Here is a 16935-nt window from a genome sequence, read left to right as displayed (position 1 = left end):
CTCAGGTGTTTAGTTACAAACACACCCAGAGGGAAGAAACACAACAATCCAAATGAAGAAATTGTTTCTAATAAAATCACAGCTCATACAGTTGTTGGCATCTCTGCTTTTAATATTTTATTTCGCTGTCTATTGGCAACAGGGCAGCATGTAGTCTTGTTTTATGACATATTGACAATGTTGTATCATATAGAGTATTTCTATTTATTCTGTAATCTCTCTAGAAAGTCCAGATTCTTGGCTTCACTGTGCCCTCTTCTCTTCCTTAATATCTACTCGGTTTTCCCCCAACTGAATACATGCAGTCAAATTTGTGATTTGATCTTTCCACACTTTTCAGAATAATTAAGCTTTTCTGTGTCTCTTTTTTAAGGTTTTCACACATCTTCAGCAGGGGTGCCAATAAATGTGGTTCACACTGCTTGTGCTAAACATCTCTGCCCACAGTTGTCTCTTCATCTTATATCACATCAAAAAAAAAAAAAAAAAAAAAAAAAAACATATGCTGATGTATGAACAACCCACAGACAAAAATATTGCATCTGATATTTCAGATTAGTTTTGAGGTGAAAGCTTGTTGCACACAGATATTTACTGTCTTTTTTTTTTTTTACCTTGCCCTGCTTTGCAATGGTCTGAATCAGGAAGTCTGTTCTAACATTGTCAACATTGGGGACCAAAATAGAGCTGTACTCTGGGGTGACTTCAGACGGATAAAAGTATTCTTCAACCCTGGTGTTCCAGTGGACCCAGTGACCTGGAAGGACATGCATTTTTAGAGAGAAACGATATGTGAAAATAAGCACTGAAGATGAGGGATATGTTTTAGATACATCTTCTAGACATGTAATTTCATCATATGGGACTGTAAGTTCTTGATAACTTACTTAAAAATATAACAGAACATCAAACCTATTTTCTAACCTTTAAAACAAAACAGTTTGTGTTTTTTGTGATATCTGATCCCAATATGTGTTCATATTTATATAATTACCTTCTGATGTGACATAGTAGTCAAACATGGTGTTGTCACTGGGTGGAGGAATGTCAGGCAAATTTAAACAGATACTGTCATGTCCTCTGAGCCAGGCCTCCATCTTCCTTCTGTCCTCCAGCTCAAGTAAAGCCCCGCAGCTCCACATGAGGGCAAAGACGTAAAGTCGCTCCAGGTGCTCCAAAGATAACTCACCACAGTGTTCCTGAATAGTGAAAATGCTCTTGAAAAACTTCAAAAAGCTTAAAATTGTAAAATAAAAAAAGAGGCCAAATATGTTGGTTTCGTCTGTATTTTTCTCTCTTATGTTTTCCACAGTTTGCTGCGTTTTAATCTTCTTTTATCATAGATTTTATACATTTGCTTGACTTATTAGTCTTATTCCAAATAGTTTCTGATATAAAGATGACATTAAATACAGGAATGCTGGTTAACTGCTTAATTTAAAAAGGAAAAACTGAAATATCTCTCAGTTTGTTTGCTTCATTTCATATCACTGGAACATTAAGCAAACATTTGACTGTAAAAAATGGTTGCTTCATTTGCAAACATTTCACAGACTGTGAAAAGTGATAATGACTATTAAAAATTAAGGTACAATCGTATCGCATTAATTGAGAAAACATGTTATGGAGATAACATGTTTTATTTGCATAACAATAAGTACACTTCATGCATTGGTTAGTCATAGTGGCCGGCTTTATTGTAAAACGGAGTCCACACCAAAAATAGAATGGAAAACAGGTTTAAAGAAAGCAAACAAGCCACTGCCATCTGGTGATTGAACTACTTGGAAAGCAATACAGAAATGGTACAGGTTTCTGTTTTTGTTTAGACAAAAATTGAGCCATTTATGTTAATCATTTGTGCTAAACTAAGTGGAAATCTATAATCTAGAGTGAAGAGTGCCCCCAGGATCATGGCTGGTAAACACAAACCTAATGTTAATTTGATAATGGAAATGAATCATTATCAAGTGTGCCGTAATGGTTTTTATTAAGGAATGGTTACATTTTCTAACAGTACTGCTCAATAAAATCTAAATATGGGTTGTTAAGCATATGATTATTTTTTTGCTGAAAGATGGTCATCAAGGGCAAAAGGTAAATTCGAGCTGAATGATTTCCCCAAGGATTTCCCCAAAATGAACATATGACAGAGAATCAACAATTTTTAAGGTGAACTTGAGAAGCTTATCTGGTTTTCTGTTTTAAACCTCTCCTCTGTTTTCTCTTACCAGTATAAAAAAATTATGTTACCCACAATTCCTGCATGGAGATAAGTATGGTTTTCTTCACATTTTCTATTAAGTTTGAATTAAAAACTTTTCATCTTAGCTTTATCATATTGGAGCAGTAGGTAAGGAAGATGTTGTTTGTCTGAGTATTGCCACTTCTGCAGATATTTCATCAGAGATTCTCAGATCTGTGGTTTGACATAATCTTCACTCTCAAGTCCTCAGGCGGTTCTGTCCTACTTGTGCTTTATCTTTTTGTTCCTAAAAAAAAGCTGATTTTTTTTTTTTTTATTTTATTTTGCCTCCGACTGCTTGAAGTCTATATTTACTACAAGTACAACATCTAACTGGAGCGAGATGGTTTCTGTGACTTAGCTGCTAAACTCTAACAGAATAAAAAAATATGTATATTATTGTTATATTTTAAAATGTATATTACCTTAGGGGGAATAAGTCCCTGCAGCATGTTTATGCATTGCATGATGACAAAGGCCTCCAACATTTCCATCTTGAACTCCAGTGACTGCAAGCTAAAGCGGTATAGCTCGGAGAAGGAAGAAGAGAACAGTTTTCTCAGTACCGTTGCCTCCTGCGGAGAGCGTTTCTTCAACCAACCCTGGTAATAGTGAACACATAGACATGAGTGGTTGGCATTGTACAAATTTGAAAATTGTTATTCCTATTAGTTGAAAAAATGTCAGTGTATACACTTTGGATAAATATGTCCTTAACTGTTTATAAAACTTATTTTTGTGCCAAAATTGAAAAAGTGCAGCTCACAAAGTGAAACACACTTTCTGGCCTGGAATCTGTTTGGCCTTCAGGACTGCCTTAATTATTTGTGATATAGATTATATAAAGAATCAGAAAACATTCCTGAGTAATTTTGATCGATACTGACATGACAAACAGTTGCATCAAGCAATTGCAGCACATTTGTTGACAGCGTCTCCTTGGTGTGAACTTGGTGTTGTAACATGTGGCTATTTGAGCTACAATTGCCTTTTTGCCTTTCTTTCATCTTAAACCTCTGATATTTCTGATCTGAAATTCTACAACCATTCGGTAGAAGGGGTTTAAGTTGCTTTAGAAAATACAATTCAAGAAAAATAATTTACCTCCAGAATTGGGCTCCAGCTGAGAACAGAGGAGCTCATGAACACCATGCCATTACGTGACACGGTGGCTGGAGAAGCATTGTCAATGTTATGTGGCTCAAAAACCACCTTACAGTTTGGCGCCATTGGTATTCGGTCTCCATTTGCCAACGTCAGAGTTTTGTTGTCATCCAAAACAGAGTTCAAGTTTTCAATCCAAATGGCATCAACAGGTCCGTCTAGTACAATCCAAATGTGCTCTCCTAAAAGAGAAATATGTGCTTGTATGAATACATAAATAACATGTTTCTTCTTTTAAAATGCAAAATATCTGAGGGGTTCCAAAACCTATGGGATCTGCTGTACTACCCTGTTAAGTTCAGCAATAATTTAATTAATTTTAGGTTTTCCTTTTCTTGGACAATTTAATAGACTATCAAAGGCTCTTGGGGTACAAGGAGCAACATGGTGTTGGGCTCCTCATCAGTTTCTGAACTTCAATAAGAGAAATTAATTTTGCTTGACAAACTTTTCTGACCTTTTTTTGCTTTCAATGTTTTTCGCCAGAGTGTAGAAAAGATGCCGTCAGTCCAGTCATTTGTGGCTACATCCAGTCTTCCAAACATCTGAGGCGCAGTGATGGCTTTGGGGTTCATACGCATTTCTCTGTGCGGTTGACCACACTCTGCATGAAGAACATGTTGACCAATTACTTTTCTGTGGTTATAAAGCACTGATGTTTTCCCATATGCTAAACTGTTAAATAACTGCTTTTTTGCTCACAAGAGACCAGTGTGTCTCTGTACAATTCAACTCATTCAGCACTTCGATATGGCAATGGATGCTTAATGTTACATGAATAGTTTGGAAATTTCCAAATAAGATCACGTTAAAATTTTAAGAAAAGTTAATATTAGCCATATTTCAGATACAACTGGTATAAGTGTGACATCAAAGAATGAAAAATGTTGGCAGAAAAAAGTGTACATAAGTCAAAATACACACAAATAAAACAGTCAAAAACCTTATGTTAACCTGTACAGTAGGTTTTACAAAATCTCACCTGTCATAGCTTTCATCAGGGTATGTATACAGGTGGTTTTTCCAGCTCCGCTTGGTCCAAGGGCCATCATACCATGTCGAACTCTTTGGGTCTCAAACAGCTGAATAACCTTTAGCTTCCAGGGAGAATGGCAGATCAAACCTGCATCTTCGACCTGCAGGAGCAAAAAGTAATCAATAACTTAAACTGCAAATAGATAGCTTGTTTTAGACAATAGCATTATCATTTACTATTGTAATCAAATTGCAAATTCACTGAAAGTACACATTTTTGCAGGAAAAACGCCAAATACTGTAATCCATGAAAAACACATGAAAAGGGGACATTTTCAGACTTAACATTTTAGCATATCTCTAAATGTTTTCCCCTGTTTGTAGTTTTTAAGTTCCTTGACACCTGGCACCATTAGTATCCCTTTGGTTGCTGTAGTGTTTTGAAGCTCTTGAGAATGACATGAGAAGTACGGTTGTCTTGCCTTTAGTTCCCTTTTTCAGTGTCTTGTTTTATAATCCCCTTATCCCTTTAATACCTATCTCAACGCTTTTCTTTAACAATGTTACTTTTCAGTGCCTAGAGACAAAGTTGTTGCTTTGCCCTCCCACCTGTTTGTCAATGGCAGCTTCTAGGTCAGGGTAGCCCACTTTGTCAAGCTTGATGCCAGGAAAGAGGTCTTCAATCAAGCTCAGAAATAGGGGCTCATCTTCATCAATCTTATTGAAAAAAAAAAGAAAACAAAAAAAAAAAAACATAAGATCAACACAGCAACAACAAATATTTGTACATGAAAAACAATTTCTTAAGTTTTTTTCTTAAGAAAAAGTTTTTTACTTAAGAAAAAAACTTAAGAAAATGCTCAGATAATAATAAAAAAAACAAACAAACAAAAAAACATATTTCAGCAACTAAAATATTTACTGTGTTCTTTCCAAACTGACCAGTTTGGAAAGGTTCATGTCTCTCAAAACCCTCATGACAATGGTGGACTCTGTGTCAGTGGGGTTCGCCCGCTTGGCCGCTCCCAGTGTGCGCAGGACTGACAAAATGTTACGTAGGCCAAAGTCATAGTGAACCTGAGCAATGACAAAAAACGGCTGTTAGACAGGACAGATGTTAATTATAACCATGAATAATAGTACCTTCAAAATTTTAAGCAGTTTCTACATTCAGTCAAGATTTTTTACCCATCTTGGATCACATGTAAATGGCAAAATATTATGAATAAGCCAAAGATAACCAATACTGACACATATGACAAATGCTATATGGAGTCTTTCATTCACCATTGTCACGGCTAGTGCAACATTTTACCTGTTTCGAAAGCTGCTCTTCACACAACTTGTAAAGTGTGAAGAATTTGCGAGCCAACTCCATGTTGTCTATAAATCCACAACTGGCCAGTTTCACTCTAATAATGATCTGGCGGTCAGGAACCATCATGGCTACAGATCGGAAGTTGATTTTTAGGTTTTCTGGAAGCTCCTGGCGACCTGCATAACCTGGGTTCTAGTTATATAGAACAAAAAGAAGCCATAATCCAAGAGAGAATAATGTTACATGGATATATAATAAAATATGTACATTTCAGATCTTAGAGGTAAAGAAAACAAACAAAAAAAAATAATTGTATGGATATAGGAACAATACAAGCATCAAAATAGGAAGTTTAATACTTACATATTGAATTACCTTCTGAATGCATTTTACCACTTTTATACAACCCTTCAAAATGATTGGATACTTGGTAAAGATAAAAAAAAATCTTGACATAAACTAATCTTTCATTGCAATAGCATGTCCCCAAATTATTCTCTATTAGCAAACTATTGAGCTTTTGCTTTTACTTCTCTTACAATTCTCCTCACTGTACATGATACCAGGTGTGACACTGTTCCCATTATCTTAAACTTTTTAATTGATAATCTGACAAAGTTTGTTAAGGATCAACTGTCTTATGACTTGTCTAAAACTGAATGGCATGTACTCTTCCTTTTCCCATTTTGAAGATATACTAACAGAAATTGCCCTCAATGTCAGGTTGATAGTATAAATCAAAAGCTCTTTAACAAAATTAAAGCATAAATTCTAAAATGGTTCAGCTACAATTATGTTATAAGATTTATTAGTGGTCCCACCTGCTGTGTAAACAAAAACATACTTGATAGAATGGATATGTGCCATTTTTCAGAGTGAACTTGAGTGACTGCGATACATTTTTAAGTTACTTTACAATTTTTTGGCACATATTTATCCAAAACCACTAGTAAATGTGGAGAGCTCCATATATAACAACACACAATGTCTTCATTATAGAGCTTACGTAATCAAGGATGAAGTTAAAACTTTTGAATGTTGGAAATTCATTTTCTTCTAGCTAGTGTTCTGGCTTTTATTCCCAAAGGACACATCTTAAAGCATCTTTTTTTTAACATAACTTGTGTTTGATTATTGCACCCCCCGCCCCCCCCCCACACACACATACACACAGAGCAAGAGAGAAAGAGCAAGGAAGGTATAAAGTTATCTTTACCCAGACTGTTTATCAAATGAGATGTATTGAGTCTACAAAAAAAATGGTGGACTCTGTTTAAAAGTGACAGAAGCAAGGACATATTTCATTCTATGCATTTCTCATTCAGTCCCTCAGTTTGTTATTGATTGCATGATTTCAATTGAAGGCCATGCCTCCAGTGTGGAATAAAATGTTAATTTATGCTGTTAATTCAGCTTTTAAGTTACTGAATTGCTTAATTCTGTCCAACCATGCAACAAGGAGGTACATTTTCTTGCTTCACTTTTATTGTTTAAAAGTCTGCAGCCAGATCCATAAAACAAGGCTTGAATTTCAAATTTAATTTCTACACAGAATGTAGTTATGTGAATGAACTGAAAACATATATCACAAAATATTCCTCACTTATATTCTAACTCCACATCCCCTCAACCAATTAAAAAGTAAATTATTATGAAGAGTAAAATCCATGACAATTCTCTGGAAATGCTAACAATCAGAAGTTATGGTAGCAATTTATAGCATTATTATTTGGCTTCATGCCATACTGTCTTTCTCCCACAAAGAACCACAGCTTGCCTTAGGGAGAGAGTTCAGCAGAAAAGATCTGCCTGGACTGCAAAACACAGCAGGATCAATACCAAGCTGGACGTTGATCAAATCAGAGATTGAAAAGACGAAAAAGTTAGGTTAGCAGACAGTTGAGTTTGAGTAAGCCAGAGCATTATAAGAGAGTAAAATCCATGACAATTCTCTGGAAATGTTATAAGAAATCCCAGTGACTGATCTTTTTCAGTTGACTTGCCAGAAAGAGCCTTGTTGAACCAAGTTATCGGTAACGAGAATGGCAGATTTACCTACCATGGTAAGGAAGAGACCAAACTCAGGATTCATGTCAACATTGTCTCCATCAGTGAAGACAAAGTTTTTGCGGCGCTCTTTTTTGCATGTAAGAACTATTGCAATCTGCTGGGCTGCCACCGACAGAACTGGGAGATCAATGCGGTTAAATTCATCAAAGCATCCCCAAGAACCAGACTGAGCCAGACCTAGAAATAACACAGAGTTTAGTCATTCGATTATTATTATAAGTATTTTGTAAAAAATCAATCTGGAGACCTCTTGAACTATTACATGCATTATTCAGCTCTAGTCATTTACCTTTGAATATTCTTCCCAAGCCTCTGAAATCCATCTGGTCAGAGCAATTGAAAACCACAACATATTTTCCCAAACAGCGACCCATGTCCTTTATGGTTTCAGTCTTACCTAACAAGAAAAAGTAAAATAACTAACTTCCAAAAATAAAATGCTCTAGAGGGTTCACAAGTATGTATACCCCTTGACATGATTCACGTTTTGTGCACTTACCACCACAAACTGCAATGTATTTTATTGTTTTGTGTGCTTAAACAACTCAAAGTTGAGTGACAATGTTTTTACAAATCGTTTGCCTGAAAAGGTTTAATTTTCAAAAAACTGTAAAAGATGGCAAAATAAAGCAGTTCTGTGTCATTTTTATGTCAAGAACTGGAATGATTGTGTTCTATTGAAGACTATTGAATCTGTTCTCTCTGTGCCTCAGTCTGAATGCATCAAGCTCTCCCCTGCGGTCTGTGAAGGCTTTCTGTGAGGATTTAAGTTTTCTTTGTGCTTATTTAAGTTTTCTGTGTCTATTGAGTCTCCGTGTTGTCCTGTCTACCCCTTGATTGTTCCCCACTGTGTCTCGTTCCCTGATTGCCCTCTGTACTTAATCCCACCTGTGTTCCTTGTTCCTCGTCTAATCTGTCTTGCCTTCAGTTTGTCAAGCCGTCTACCAGTTTCGAGCCTTAGCAGCGCCCTCATTCCAAGTGATTGTTGGCCATTTCAAGCCCACACAGACTCCAAACAATACTCTCCCTAACAGACTAATTAAAAAAGGTTTTACAGTACTCACAACTGCAACTCTGATTCTTAAGCTGGTAAATTATTTTGCTGTAGGGTGTGGTACCTAGGGATTTCAAATATGCAGCAATAGAGAGAAACAGCACTAAATCCTACAGCTCTTACTAACTATAGGCCTATCTCCAAATTACCTTTTTGAAAGTTCTTCAAACAAATAGTGCACAGTCAATTAAGGTTGCACAGTCAATTAATGAGCTTTCTGAAGAGAATAATGGTTTTAGAGACTTGCCCATCCTAGATTTAAATCTTTACACAGTGCAGAATAAAAGTTTTCAACAACTGACCTCAGCAACTGTTGTTCTTATGATTTTAGGATTGACAGCTGTATTTGATACAGTGGGTTATGGCACTACTTGGCAAAGCTTTTAACATCAGTGCAGGCTAGATCTTTGTGTTTATCACAGTGCCATGTCTGTAACCATGCTGTTGTGTCAGTCTTACCTGTGCCTGCAGGACCAGCAGGAGCTCCACCCATGCTCATACCAAGAGCCTGAGCTAAGGTGATGTAACATCTGAGCAAAAATAGGCAAACACAAGTTTTAATTTCACCAGTAAAGGTAGCTTTTATGGTGAAAAGATAACACATTCTTGACCACTACGTTTTTCTCTTCACTTTGGTTAAAATCACTCAAATAATGATCTTCCACAGGGATGCTAAATGTCAAATATCTACCCAAAGATAATTACAATGGACTACAAATGATATCTAGAAATATATTTTGTAAAACTGCATAAAACAATTTTTTTTTCATCATCTTCTCATCCAAACCTGTTTTCTCCAATTATAAATGTACTTTTACAAACCAAAGGAGTTGAAGGGAAAATCAAGAACAGGAAGATGTTAAAAAATAAACAGTGGCTGTAACAATGAGGAAAACATGAGAGCAGAACACTAATGGGGGAAATGAATAAGTTATTGGCCAAGGCAATAAAATAAAGTACCAGAAGAAAGAAAAGCATCAGAGCTCCTTTGGTGCTTCCAGTCATGAGGCCCTTTTGTCACTTCTTTGGAGAGCTACTGTCAGATGTCTGCTTGTAGTTCCCTCGATGCTGCTGTCCTTTCACATCTTTGTCTCATTGTCTCCTTACATTTCTCTCTGACTGTCTTCTCTCCCACTGTGCTTTTGGTAGTTAGTCTAGTGCTTGTTGGTGCATTAATGCCTCCCCTGCTTGGTCTAATTGCTTTCCTTTCTGTCTCTGTCAGTCACCTTGTCTGTCAGTGACAGGGGTGGTGATCACAGTAAAAGAACGCCCAACAGTACCCTCTAATTCATTTCCCCAGTTTCCTAAATTTTTAAATGGTTCAACATTTAAAATGTTTAAATGGTTGCAAATATTACATCACTCTTAAAACATCTTGGAAGTTTGTTTCTTTTCCCCTGATCTGTCCAAAATGATACGTGATTTTAGCACCAAAGGTCAAACTTTTTAAATTTCTGTTCACATCAGTGATTGGCTGGCTACTGCTATACAAATATGTTTGAAAAAGACATGTAAAAACCTCCAGATATATTTATATTAACTGGTGACACAAGTGATGGTACATCTTCTAATATACTTTGAACAATCCCCTTCAATCAAACAGCACCTCTCCAATACCCTTCCACAAGGTTTTCTCTTCACTTTGGTTAAAATCAAAGTAACGTGGTACTTTGATTTTAGTGCCATGTTACTTGGTACCATGGTAGAAGGTTGATTTTCTGAATTAGCCATGGGTTTCTATCTTTATTTTTTTCTTTAATTTTTCTCTCAGTAATTGTTTTTCTGGGTTGTGCTGTCATTCACCCGTCAAATGTGGCATTTGATGTCTGCTATCGACTGACAGTATATGAAAAAAAATAGATATTTTGCTTTCGAGCTATCTGATGACTTCGGTTTGAATTTTTTATAGTTTTGGCTGCATATCCTATCTCTTAATATATTTGCGTGTGTGCCATTTCATTGATATACTTTTACCTGTCAGTCAAAGGTGTAATGACAAGCCTTTCTGTGCAACCCAGGAACTCATTCTGGTAAACAAAGCACACATCGGTGATGTTGATGATCATCTTGTCTGAATCCTCATTGAAGTAGAAACGACACTGCTTCAGCCACTCAAAGTCAGTGGGGCTTTTTACATGCAACCGGCACTGTGAGGGTAAGGGAAACGACAAAAAATGATGTGAAATAATGGTGAAAATGTCACAAAAAGCAAAAAAAAAAAAAAAACTGTTGTAGACCTTCAGCCTTAAGGCAATATGATGTGAGACTGGAGGAAAGCCAGGAAGCCTGAGACAGCATTGTGAGAAATAAATGATAAAAATAAAAAAGTTAAGGGCAAAGCAGGGTGAAAGTAAATCAGAGGTAGATGAACGGCAGAAGCTGTAGAGAATAATTTATCTATCATTTTCATTTGACCAGATTAAAGAACATCCTCTGTGCTGCCTGGAAAGTGATTGGTCATTATATCATCACCATCCACAGCCACTCTTTAAAGATATTTGGAATATGAGTTATGACAACATCTCCCTTTGCAATAAATAAAGTATTCTTTACATGAATTGAATTAATAATATTTTAAGTGAGACAGACAACAGAAATATATCAGTTTCAATCAGTAAAAGTAACAAAAGGAATTCTTAGTGAAAAAATAAATAGCCATCATATCTTGTAAAACTGCAGTAATTTAACATGGCGTCAGTAAAAATAGAAAGGCTGTCCTTTCTATGTGTTTTACCATTACCAAGAGCAATTAATAATGCTTTGAGGTGTCTTGTCAGAAACCTTTCTCTTTTACAGTTACATTTGGTAGACTGCCAACAGAGCCATTAGGAGTCCGAATAGACAATGTTCAAGTCAGTTCTGAAAAGTTGTGGATGTCTTCAGCAATCTGTTCTAATTACACACACAGCTTACTTTACGGTCTGCCCTGTCAATGAAGTGAGTTGACTTTGCTTTTATAAATCCATTATTACTCACCAGGTCATCAAATATGTCCCTCTGGTGAACATGGATAGTTATGAGGGTCTCATATTTGGTCCTCTCTACAGCTTCCAGATCTCTTGTGGTCATGTCAATTAGTGTGTTGAGCAAATCCAAGAAAAGCTGGTTGGTTTTTGACATAATACGGCGATCATATCGGGCATTGGTAAGAGCCTCTTCAGCGTCTCTTGTCCATATCATCTGGATGCCAAGCAAGCCCACCTGCACCAACAATATAATATTGTTAAACTAATACAAGCATAGTTAAAAAGAAAAAAAAAACACCTTGATATTGTTAAGTTTTAGATACTTTATATTATATACTTTATAGGGTCCTAGGATCTGATTTTGGAGTTCAGCATTTCTCTAAAAATTACAGTGTTTTAACTTACTTGAGCAGGGAAAGAATTTAAGAATTCAATAAGCTGGAAGCCAGAGTCCTGGATGGCCAGAGCAGCCTGTCGGATCACCAGGTGCAAAGACCACTGGGATTCTTTCAGCAGAGCATTGAGCCACACTTCAACATTTCCTTCAGCCATGACAGGACGCTCCAACTCCACAGTTTCCCCCTCACGTGATGATACAGCAAGAATCCGGTCATATATCTGAGGCAGATGAATTATATTTAATAAACACACAATGTGTTTTAATGCACATTATTTTATATAATCAATTTCTATAGAATTTGTGCATATATTATACAAGTTGCTGTACTACATGAGTTAGTTATGAAGAATATAGTCGTTTTAACACTCTATGCATGCAAAAGCATAAAATCCTTTATTTTTTGAGGATTTATGTGACAGAGCAGCACTATGCAGTAGGCCCAATAACCTGCAGAGGTCACATCATTACTAAACTATAAAAAATCTATGTGAACATTAAGAAGACTGAGGAACACGCTGGATAGGTCAGATGTAAAGTTGCAGAAAAGTTTAAATCAGGGTTATTTTTCAGGAAAGGCGCCAAGAATTGAGCCCTGTGAGACACTATACAGAGGAACACTTTGTCACCAAGACTGATGTAAAAATTAGCTCCGTCAAGTAGTACCCAAATATACAAATATAAAAATAGTTGTTCCTCCAGTCAAACTGAAAAGCTACGTATGTGTTTTATAAACTACGACAGTGTTGTGTAACAGTGCTCTTCTCCTGAGTATGATAAAACAAAACATTCATACATGGTGGCATGATAAAACCATTTAAATCACCTTGTCATGGAAGTGTACAGTTTTGATGTTGTCAAAGACATTAAGAAGATGAGCCTGGATAGTGTGGGAGTCAGAGGCTTGGCCCAGAATCTCCAGCAAAGCAGGGTCAGAGACGAAGAAAAAACGTGGGAAAAGCAGTCGCTTCTTCTCCAAATAACTGCAACAACAATCCAATTAATAAAATCACCTACATGTTTTAACCACTCTCTTGCACCTTCAGATGTTTTGAAACATTTGCCTCCCAAACCAGCATCCATATTAGTTGGGTAAATTGGGCTCACCCTGTAAGTGACTTCTGACAGATCTCCAGCTGTTCCAGCAGGTGAGGAAGCAGCTGCCCCATTGTCTCGTCTCCCACACAGGATTGTACAACATTGGGCATTTCATGAGTGCGCATCATGATCTTCACCCAAGACTTATCAATGTTTGAGAAACGCTTTGCTTCCTAAAACAATTAATTTCAATATCATTAGCTGAGCTTACTGCAATGTTTGATATCTAGGATCAGTTGAAAAGTATGTGTGACTGAATTTTTTTCAGTGTCTTGAGGTGACTTTTTTATTATGAGTAGGGAATAGAAATGAACTCCACTGAAAAGATAATACAACTATTAAAGAGACACTATAACTGGCTAATAGTTAGTAGCTCAAAGCTTTCCAAAAGCAAAATTCTGACTGATGAATTTTGCTATTTTAATTAGATTATTTATATACAATCTCAGTCTTTTTTAGGAGTTTTTTCCACAATAAAATACAAAAGTAAAAAAAGGACATAACAAGAAAGAGAGAGTAAATATACTGTGCATTTGACAAAAAAATAAAAAATAAAGGTATATTTAGTTATTCTGTATTATGTAGTTGGAAATATCAACTGGAAAAAATATTTTTACCTTAGGCAGCTGTTTAGCAATGTCTCCACCTACAAACACAGCCTCCAGATAGATCCATAAATTCTGGACTGTCATCCAGTGTTCGATAATATCAGTGGTGTTAGAAAGGTTCTGAACCCACTTCTGGATCTGGGCCTTAAATGGAGTGTTGTACCTGTGGTAGAAATTGAATTTGCATAAACAAAAAGCATACAGTGTAATAGTGGTAGCTTTTTAGGTCACACCAAAATCCTCTTCCATTTCTGAAACTTTTGGAGCCAGAAAATTCTTACAAAATTGTATTTAACTCACCTAAGTATTCACAGTAACAACTTATGAGATGTATGAGTGACATACCGATTGCTCATGAGAGACCCCAAAATCATCAAGCTGTCCTCCATGCTGGCAATAATTTCTGATGTACTGTCTCCTCTCAGAAGCAACTCGCCTCTCGTCTTGAAATTGGCAAACGTAAATGTCTTGTTGTCCCACTCAGAAATCACTTGCTTCAGTTTCTGCTCAATATCTCGCTCTTTAACAGCACTGATGCAGATATCCTTCGAATGGAATGCCAAGATAGATGTAAAGACATAAATGTAAATGTATCATTAAAAACACAGGATACAGTGCATGTAATTAAAGTAAAAATCTCTACCAAGATTTTTCATTTGAAAAGATATGTAAATATGCATCATATTGGGTCTATGTGGCTGTATTATCATGCAACTAAACACATTTAGTGATAAATGATCAATACTGTTAATAGATGGAGCATCTTTATTGTTACTTTTTTTCACAGCAATAAGTAAAATCTTGGATGTTTTAGGTACTGCTTTCTTGTTACTTGTAATTTTCAACTAACCAAACACCGGTCAGTCAAGACAAGCTGAGCAAATTCAAAATGCGGTTTTCAGATTATTTTAATTACTCAATAAAAGCTCCTTGTGGCCAGTGCAATGGGCATAAAGGGACAGATTCAATAATGACAACATTATACCGAACAATTAGGCTAAGTCTTTTCACAAGTTAAAATGTCTTAGAAGCAAAATCAATCAAATATGAACTTATTGACTGGTGCAAAAAGTTAACAAATGAGTACTTTGGGCTTTTATTTATATTTTTTTGAATACACTCACTCTAAGTTTCCTTCACATAAAAAGTAAACTTCAGCTCACCTCAATTTCTTCCTTAAATTTCAGCAGAGGAGCCTCCATAATGTTGCGTAACCTAAATGTCTCAGATTCAACCTCAAATGTGTGGCCAGTAACCTGGGAGAACAAAACAAAGAGTAGATTAATTTCAGACAAACAATGCGTGTTCGCTCAATCTAAATTTGAATGAAACATTTGTAGAAAAACTTGGTGCTGCATTTTTGACTAACTTCTGTGATTCTCTTCCAGTGGCGCGTCATCATGGCTTTGTTAGTCATGAGCTCCAGCAGGGGGCAGCACTCGCTGAAGTCATCGATAGTTTTCTTCAGATCCAAGAACGCCTGCCACTCCTTCAGGCCACGAGGAAGCTTGCGGCATCTGTTTGTTGAGCAAATTTAACATCTTTTGTGGCTCATGACAATATACACAATTTATTGCAAGATTACAAAATATTTATCAATTTTAAGTGCCATCACAGTTTTAGTAGCTACTGAACTATAAATGTTTAAATGGTCTTTTTAAAGTTCAATATAGCTTATGCTTAAATAAAACAGAATAATAGCCACACAAATAAAATACACACGTAAATAAGCTCAAAATGTTTTTGTGGACTTAAAGCAAAGAATGGAACAGGTTGATTTTTGCAAAGTCGCTTTACAATCAACACACCACAATATAGGCAGCAAAGTTTCTGGCTCAATAGAGAAGCATTATCTTAAAGTGTACATTTTACTTGTAGTGCAACATCAAATCACTGTGAAGTTTTATTTAGGTTTGAAGACAACCAAAAAAAAAGTTTAACCTTGTCTGAAAGTCTAGCAGTTCATTATTAATCCTCTCGATGTTGATGTCAGCCCAAAGGATGTCATAGTATCCATTGACTGTTTCAATGACATTGTTGTAAAGGCCATACAGCTTCTGTAGCAGGACCAGCTGTTTCTTGATCTCCAGCAGTCGAGGGTGTGGTGTAACTGGAAGTCCGAAGAGCTCCTCTCCTCCAGTAAAAGTTATGTACTTCCGGAATAGATTGTCGAATCGGTTCTAAGAATGAAAAACAAAATCAATTGTGCGACTGTCGAGCATCTTAATGTCATATTGCATCAAATTAATTCAACAAGAATGACTTGGCTCCATTTCAGTTTTGAATTAAAACACACAATTTTACAAACATGTTTGCATACACACAATAAAAAGCAAACATGTTTATGTCATTAATGGTGAATTTAAAAAAAGTATTTTTGTAAACACCAGCTTTGTTTTTTAGAATTATCATGTGAATGGTTTTATCAGTAACTATATCAAATATTACCCTCCTTTTCACATTAATTCTGACACATCTACTATGTAATTTACACCCCAATAGTAAAACAAACCTGGAACATGATCAGTCTGTCACTGGCATCCTGAGGAGCCAAACCCTCTACCATTGGCCCGTCCTAGAGAGAGAAAAAAGCTTAGCTTAGTTTCTACTATTGTATTGAGCAACAAGCTGAAGCACAGCCAAAAACATTTGTTCAAAAGTTAGAAAGATTAATTCGATTTTTAGGAGCATCAAATCCTGGAACTTCTTATCAGTTCCTGATTTGAATAGTTTTTGTGTGTTGGGATAAAATATGCGATAATCAGTGTTCAATTGCATCGAGATGGAATATGTGACTTTAGATGTGATGTCACAGTTTAATCTTTTTTCCCTAAACTAACTATATTCAAATAAATTGTCAATGTTCTGTGAGTGACTAATTGATCAGCAAGTAGGTCACGCCCCTTAGTTTCACTTTTAGTTTTAAGCACCTGGGAGAGTCACTCTTCAGAAGGATTATTATTATTGGGTTATTGATCCAATATTTGAGTAGCAGAGGTGTAATCAAGCAAGCCCTCACAATTTATGGTATTTTTAAAGA

General features: G+C 36.1%; 1 protein-coding gene across 1 annotated transcript in view; it reads right to left on the bottom strand.

Annotated features, from left to right (window-relative positions):
• dnah5 (dynein, axonemal, heavy chain 5) overlaps nt 1-16935 on the bottom strand; it is a 78676-nt gene that overhangs the window by 38656 nt on the left and 23085 nt on the right. The window contains exons 31-53 of the mRNA XM_055041816.1: nt 16408-16470; nt 15837-16075; nt 15265-15412; nt 15059-15151; nt 14241-14440; nt 13905-14058; nt 13297-13460; nt 13016-13172; nt 12198-12410; nt 11803-12027; nt 10801-10973; nt 9286-9356; nt 8062-8169; nt 7762-7949; nt 5700-5894; nt 5327-5461; nt 4994-5101; nt 4392-4545; nt 3867-4013; nt 3350-3591; nt 2671-2847; nt 995-1199; nt 615-757 (exon numbers count right to left, since the gene is read on the bottom strand). Coding sequence (XP_054897791.1) covers nt 615-757; nt 995-1199; nt 2671-2847; nt 3350-3591; nt 3867-4013; nt 4392-4545; nt 4994-5101; nt 5327-5461; nt 5700-5894; nt 7762-7949; nt 8062-8169; nt 9286-9356; nt 10801-10973; nt 11803-12027; nt 12198-12410; nt 13016-13172; nt 13297-13460; nt 13905-14058; nt 14241-14440; nt 15059-15151; nt 15265-15412; nt 15837-16075; nt 16408-16470 — 3702 coding nt within the window. The remainder of the gene's footprint in view (nt 1-614; nt 758-994; nt 1200-2670; nt 2848-3349; nt 3592-3866; nt 4014-4391; nt 4546-4993; nt 5102-5326; nt 5462-5699; nt 5895-7761; nt 7950-8061; nt 8170-9285; nt 9357-10800; nt 10974-11802; nt 12028-12197; nt 12411-13015; nt 13173-13296; nt 13461-13904; nt 14059-14240; nt 14441-15058; nt 15152-15264; nt 15413-15836; nt 16076-16407; nt 16471-16935) is intronic.

Source organism: Poeciliopsis prolifica, unplaced genomic scaffold, assembly GCF_027474105.1.
Source record: "Poeciliopsis prolifica strain line A6 unplaced genomic scaffold, Auburn_PproV2 SCAFFOLD017, whole genome shotgun sequence".
Taxonomy (NCBI): domain Eukaryota; kingdom Metazoa; phylum Chordata; class Actinopteri; order Cyprinodontiformes; family Poeciliidae; genus Poeciliopsis; species Poeciliopsis prolifica.
The sequence above is the reverse complement of the archived record's forward strand: the minus strand, read 5'-3'. Positions and strand labels throughout refer to the sequence as shown.